The sequence below is a fragment of the Macrobrachium nipponense genome, chromosome 27, assembly GCF_015104395.2.
Source record: "Macrobrachium nipponense isolate FS-2020 chromosome 27, ASM1510439v2, whole genome shotgun sequence".
Taxonomy (NCBI): Eukaryota; Metazoa; Arthropoda; class Malacostraca; order Decapoda; family Palaemonidae; genus Macrobrachium; species Macrobrachium nipponense.
Window position 1 is genome coordinate 25,565,585 of NC_087216.1, and position 7,500 is coordinate 25,573,084.

At 34.7% G+C, this 7,500-nt stretch overlaps 1 protein-coding gene across 1 annotated transcript in view; it reads left to right on the plus strand.

Annotated features, from left to right (window-relative positions):
• Window positions 1–7,500, plus strand: part of LOC135200944 (probable insulin-like peptide 7) — a 64,144-nt gene that overhangs the window by 50,195 nt on the left and 6,449 nt on the right. The window contains 1 exon segment of the mRNA XM_064229716.1: window positions 3,490–3,569. Within this exon segment, the coding sequence (XP_064085786.1) occupies window positions 3,555–3,569 (15 nt within the window). The 5' untranslated portion in view covers window positions 3,490–3,554.

The window sequence follows — 7,500 nt, forward strand, 5'->3', positions numbered from 1 at the left end:
TATGACAACACTGAAAAAAACAATGCTGATCAGTAGGGCCAGACTAGTATACTAGGATTAAATGACAGAAATAGGATAAAAGGAGAAGATACAAAATGTTTATACTGTGAGGAACAAAATGAAAATTTAGAACATTTCTTACTTTACTGTCCTGCATACGATGAAATTAGAAATAGATATAGCTTTATGCAGCAACCATATCAAGAAAATAAAGAGGAATTAGTAGCAAATATACTCTTATTGGTAGTACTAATGAGGGAGGAAGTGGAGAATAGGAAAGATTTTATAAAAGAAATGTGGTATTTCAGAGAGAAGAAGCTCAGACAACACAAACAAAGAGGAATAAAAGAAGCAAGGAGCCGTTTCAAAGGCATATCCCACCTACTACTACTACTACTACTACTACTACTACTACTACTACTACTACTACTACTACTACTACTACTAGCCTGTCAAGGTGACTTCAATCAAATAAATTTATGTGAAAATTGCCTTTGAACTGGGTAATTATGTTTTAAACTTCTAAAACTAAAATTTAAGGCATTTCCTCCTAGTTCTCGACCTTTATTAGGTTCGAGTGTCCTTATTTCCGGGATTATTTCCATTCCAAAACTAAAATTAACTGTAATTCCTCGTAGTTCGCGAGCATTATCTGTTATAAAGAGATTTAGAAGATGAGACTAGCTTTGATGCTCTCGATAAAAGTTGGTCGTATAAATGTTATGGATGAAGCTGTTACCTGTTATAAACTAAAGCTAATTGTTACCTTCAAGCGAAATATCTATTTATTCTTTGGAATCTTATCTTTAGCCGATTGTTTCTGCGTATTTCATTAATGTGTGTGTGTGTGAGTATAGCTTACAAAGAGTGTGGATTTTTTACACCATTTTAGCAACACATGTGATTAGAAGATTTCTATCAGATGATAATAATAATAATAATAATAATAATAATAATAATAATAATAATAATAATAATAATAATAATAATAATAATAATAATAAAGAAAACATCTCGCTTTCGTTCAAGAAGTGGAATAACTGGAAAGGGACCAGTATTTTTTTCTTTATAAATTCTCTAATCTTCGTCGGTAAAAACCGAACTGGACAGAATTACGAGAAACCTTTTGAAAATACGAAGTTGTCCTCACTTTCGGTATAAAGACAAATGTAAGTGAGCTTATATATATATATATATATATATATATATATATAATATATATATATATATATATATATATATATATATATATTTGTACATATATACTATATATATATTAGTTTCCTGTAAAAGAAAACTATTGTAGCCCCTTTGTCTGTCCGTCCGCACTTCATTCTGTCCGCCCTCAGATCTTAAAAACTACTGAGGCTAGAGAGCTGCAAATTGGTATGTTGCTCGCCCACCCTCCAATCATTAAGCATACCAAATTGCAGCCCTCTGGACTCAGCAGTTTTATTTTATCTAAGGTTAAAAGCTAGCCATGATTGTGCTTCTGGCAACGATATAGGATAGACCACCACGACCGGGCCGTGTTTAAAGTTTCATGGGTCGCAGCTCATGCAGTATCATACGAGGTCGCCCTGAAGATACCTAGATATGTTTTCGCGGCCTTGATTATACGCTGTAGCTGCTGTACAGCAAACTCGATGCGTCGAAGAAACCGACGCATTTTTTACTTGTCTATACAGGGTGTCCATAAAGTTTTAGTACCATTACAAGCAATAATACTTGTAATGGTACTGGGACTTCATGGACACCCTGTATAATTACTCTACTTATTGGTAGATTTTTTTTCCTACCATCTTTCAGATCCAAAAGGCAGTGAGGTGATATTGTAGAATAAAGAATTGATATTTTAAAGTATTTCACTCTTTTCGTTAAGCTGAGTCTTATCAGTTTTTTTGTCATTTCAAGCTTAAGCTTAGCGGGTAGATATGATTTGTATAGAGTAAATTTGTTTTCTCAATATCTCAGTTCTTTTGTCAAAAAAATTAATCTTATCATGTTTTTTTTTTTTTTTTTATCTTAAGTTTGGCATCCACCCCCACCGCCATTCCACGCCCCTTCCCCCAACTCCCCACCCATTGAAATTCCTTTTATAGCTGAACTTTTTTTTAACCGCCGTGTGGTCAAAATATTTAACATTGAAATCTATAATTTCCAAAAACAGGTTTATTAATTACTAATACTATTGTTTTCATTTAATTACAAGGATATATACATTTGAGAATATATGATTATTATTTTACCCATAAGAAATAACCTAGCCTCACAGAGACGGCCCCCTCCCCCTCCCCCCACAACTGATGGAACCCCAGCTACGCCACTGATGCAGAATATGGATGGTAAAGTAAGGAACTATATTTATTTATCTATTTATTTTATTTATTTATTTTACAGTATTGTTTTCGTGTTGATATATGTAACAACAACAAAAACAGCAATTACAACAACGATTTTATTATTATTATTATTATTATTATTATTATTATTATTATTATTATTATTATTTATCTGTCAATTCGATGAGATTAGACAGAAACTAATAGTGAGAATTATATGAATCTGTCATATTGTTATCGTGGCTTGAATTATCAAATAATTATTTACATATAAAAATAAATCTTTCACTTCAAAAATAATTCATCCTTATATATACTATTCTTTCCCCTATAGAAATAATTCTACCCTATAAATATAATTCCCTACAGAAATAATAATTCTTTCCCTATTAAAATAGTTATTCGCTGAACAAAATAATTTTGTCTTTAGAAAAATAATTCATTCCTTATAAAAATAATTCTTCCTTACAAACATAATTTGCTCCCTTAAAAAAATAATTATTTTCCTATACAAGTAAATCTTACATACAAAAAATAATTGTTTCTCTGTAAAAATAATTCTTTCCATGTGAAAATAATCCTTTCCTATAAAAATAATTCCCTATAAACATTTCTTTTCATATGATAATAATTCATCCCTATAATCATTCTTTTCTTATAAAACTCATTATTCCCAGAGAAAATTATTGTTTCCCCGTAAAAATAATTCTTTCGAAAATAATTTTCGGTCCGTCAATAATCCGCGAGAATCATTACTACCTTCGAAAACTCGCCGAGCTTTTTGCGCGTCTTCTGAAGAAAACGAGTCCTCATTGGCCATTATAAACTCGCCAGCAAGAGGAGCCACCTGACGAAGGATTAAAGAAGTCCTGACACCTGAGACGGGACGCCAGCCAATGGGGGGTCGCGGAATGAATGGGCTCTCTCCTCCCGGCCAATGGGAGGGGCCGTTGCAAAACAAAAGACGACGCGCGTGGGATGAGATGAGGTGGGCTCTCGAAGCCAGCTTTACTTATATACTTCTTCTCCTTCGTTTCTCCGGCAAAGAATTGCGAGACGGCTGGCGGATCGGGTGTGCTGCTGTGTCGTGGTGCTGCTGCTGATGACGAAGTAGTAGTCGTAAGTTGGTGATAGAGGGTTCCAGCAGGTGAAACGGGCGCTGAAGTTGGACAAGCGAGTGTCGGAAAGGAGGACAAGAAAAAAACTTCACTGATGAACAAGGATATGGTGAGTTGAACTCTCGAGATTAATATTGATCTCTTATTTTTTTTCCTAAATCCGTATTTCCATCCAATCCCTCTGACTTCTCTCCACGCTTCTGTCTCTTCCTATGGTCTTCCATCTTCTAGGAAGCGGTAGGACCCGCCACTTCCGTCAGGGGGTTAGATCCAACGCTCATGTCTACCGTCTTTTCGTAATGTGGTCAAGGTTGTATTAGACAAGACAGTCAGTGGCATATCTGTCAGTATTTCTTTCAAAGATGGAAGAGAACTGGTCTAGGGTCCAGACCACCTGATTCAAAGGCTTCCTTGTATGTTGATTGCGTAATTCCATTTGGATAAGCGGTTGATTAAATGACTGATTGATGTTTAATGAATATTATCCCGTTGGTCTTTTTAAAGTGGAATAATTGTCTTTTATACACAGGGCCTAAGCTTCATCGCCTTTTCCTGCCCCCGGTCCTAGCATAAAAACTGGGCCCCTAGGCCCCCTCCCCCTGAACTCTTCCCCTACCCCAACAACCGTCACCCCCAACCCCTCCCCCACCCAACAGTAGTTTGTAACTTTCTGACTTCACTGTCTGTTACATCCTTTGATTTTCTTTGTGCTACAGAGAGATAAATTAAAATAAATAAGCTACTGTCACCTCGCACCCCACCCGAGAACTCCCGGGACCCCGGGAAGAAGTACCCTTCCCCCCCATCCACCCCGACAGCCCCCCAATCCTTGAGCCCTGTTTATGCAATAAGGCAGCGGGAGGTATAAGCGCAGGTTCGTTTCTAAATGCTTGAATATTACTTATACATAATTATAAAAACGGTACGAAATTAATTTGAATAAAAATAATGACAGATTAAAAAGCTTATCGTGTGGACTACTTTTACAATTCGACGATGAATTTCTCGTCATTAAGCAAGTGAGACTATATAATTATAAATTTTCATTAATATTTCCGACCATTGGAATGTCAAAATCAAAATCTAAAATTATGGAAAATAAAAAAATGCAATTATACATTTTTATTAACATTTTTGACCCCTGGAATGTCAAAATCAAAATCTGAAATTGTGGACAATAAAAAAAATATATCACTTGGAATCAAAATATCAGATAAGATTGGTTAATTTATCAAGCGCTTAGCGGAAGTCTTATCTTAATAATAAACGAAAGTATAATAAAATGAAATAAAATAGATATTAGTAAATCTAAAATATCACTCTTTACCTATCATTCTTATAGGCCATATCGATTCTTTGTGCATATAAAACAAAAATAATTTAAATAACTTTATTTCTAAGGAAAGCCTTAACTAGGTTAAACCTGCAATGACAGATTTCAAATGAAATGTTAGAAATTCATAACAGATACGACCTCCAGCTTGCTCAGGGTGCGTGCTAAAATCTACGGTTAAAATTTGCTATATTTTATTAGAAAAAATTGTTCTGCACTGTTTAACATGCACGTTATTTATTTTTTACATTTTCATTTTGATAAATAAATCATAAATATCCTATCTTAAAATTCCTGCATCTTTAACTCAACGCGAAATACCTTTTTCAGACTTTGTGAGCTCCTTTCACAGACCTTTCCTACCCCCCAACAACAACAACAACAAGAGCAAGGAAGTAGTTTGTAGGCTTACTCACCGAGTAAGCGAAAATTCATAACAGAAACTTAAAAATACTTTAGTTTATCTATGGTGCATCACCGTACTGTGACCGAAATATTAAGTCAAAAGCCACAACTATGTATGCGAGCCATATTTAACAAATTACAAAAATTCATTAAAGTAACGATAAACATTTTTAACCATTTTTGTATTTTGATAAAAATTAATTAAAATGAATAAATGAACCTTTTGTGTATTTTGATGAAAATTCATTAAAATGAAAAAAAAATACAATTTTTGTATTTTGATAAAAATTCATTAAAATAAAAAAATTAACCATTTTTGCATTTTGATAAAAATTCACTAGAAAAAATTCTACCATTATTTTTTATTTTGATAAGCACACCCTTGCTCACGTACATAACTGTAGATTTTTACTTATTAATCCTTTCACCAGTTTCTGTAGCTTCTCTTCACAAACACCCACTAACAATGTATAACCTTCAAACGCCAGTCAATTTCACACTTCATTCACATCTATCTGTCCTTAACTTGGTTTCTCTCATAACTTTATCCATAACACAATCTTTTTAACCAAATTCCACACCAAACGAGTCCCTCTCCAGTCTTACAAATTCTAACATAAGCTTTACTTTTGTCACAAAACTTACAATTGTTTGCAGCCTACTAGACAATTTATAGGTCAATGTTTGTTTTTTTATGTTTTTATCGTTCTTTAATCAAAATTTTTTTATGCAGTGGTACTGATCCAAACGTAATTTTTCTTTAGTTAGATACACACTGCTCTTATCCTGTCAGCATTTTTGTTATCTATCATAGTTTTCTTAAAATTTGAAAATGATAATATAAGCCTTCCTTTGAGTTTAGTGAGTAACTTCAAGTCAATAGCCCCTATGGTGGACTTATTCCATGTATGAATAGGGTTCATCTTCTGAATAATAATAATAATAATAATAAATTAATAAGAATAATAATAATAATAATAATAATAATAATAATAATAATAATAATTAATAATAATAATAATAAAATAATAATAATAAAATAATAATAATAATAATAATAATAATAATAACACATTGACCTGAAAAATAACATTTATATCAAATAAAATCATTAGGTCAAATATCACGTGACCTTCATAAGTAATTTCTTGTGAACCTGCTTATATCTACTCCCTTAAGGTGCCATTTTTACAGAGAGAGAGAGAGAGAGAGAGAGAGAGAGAGAGAGAGAGAGAGAGAGAGAGAGAGAGCATTACCTGAGCGTAAGCCGATCCGTAAGTAGCCTATATACGTAAAACCTCCCTCAATGTGGGGGATAATCCCCTTACCATTTTTTTATCCATATCATTATACTTTTTACCATCAGACCATCTACTTTAAAAGTCCCTCGTCAAAGAGATCGCCTTTTCTCTCTCAATCTTTTTTTTCTCCATTACAACTCCATTTGTGTCTCTCCAGTGTGGCTTGGCTTAGGTTAAAAGTCTCTCGGGCTATTCTGTTCTGTCACTCGATGTCGTGTGGGGGACGAAGTGGTGGGATGGGTTCCAGGAGGTTTTGTGGGTGGAGGGGGTGGTGTTCGGGGGGGGGGGGAGGTGTGGGAGAAAGGGATGGGGGTAGCTACAGGCCCTTCGTCAGAGCCTGGGAGATCCTCCTGGCTCTAGGAGATTGGTAGGACCCGTTCAAATACAGCTTAGGCTGAAGGAACCAGTCAGTCATTTCCATACATACGCCCTTCGTCGTTCTTTTGTTATTGCGAGCGTCCTCTCCTCTCTCTCTCTCTCTCTCTCTCTCTCTCTCAACCGCTGGACGCCTGTGGATGGTCATGGTATCTCTTGCGGTGTTTACAGTGTTGGCCTTCGCTTCTCATGAATTTTTATCTGGAAATAATCGTTTGTTTCGTCTCTTCCTCTTCTGTAAGATAAATATGAAACTATACTCTGTTTTTTTCCATCTGTCCATCCGCCTGTGGTGTTTGTGCATGGTAATACTGCGTCCAGGACTTTAAATAATATCCTATTTCGAATATTAACGGTGTAATTCGCATACAGTGAATTATTAAAACACTTTTCAGTTGCAAATGTACACCCAGATATCCTTTTATTTACCTAAAACTTACACATAGCGCAACTATTTAAGGCTCGGAACGCAGTGTTACCATGCGGAAACACCACAGGCGGATGGACAGATGGAAAAAAAACAGAGTATAGTGTCTCTATAACAACAGACTCAGAGCTAAATAATTATTGATAGCACAGTGTTCCAGGACAAAATACTCCTCTCTCTCTTGGTATATGTAGGCATA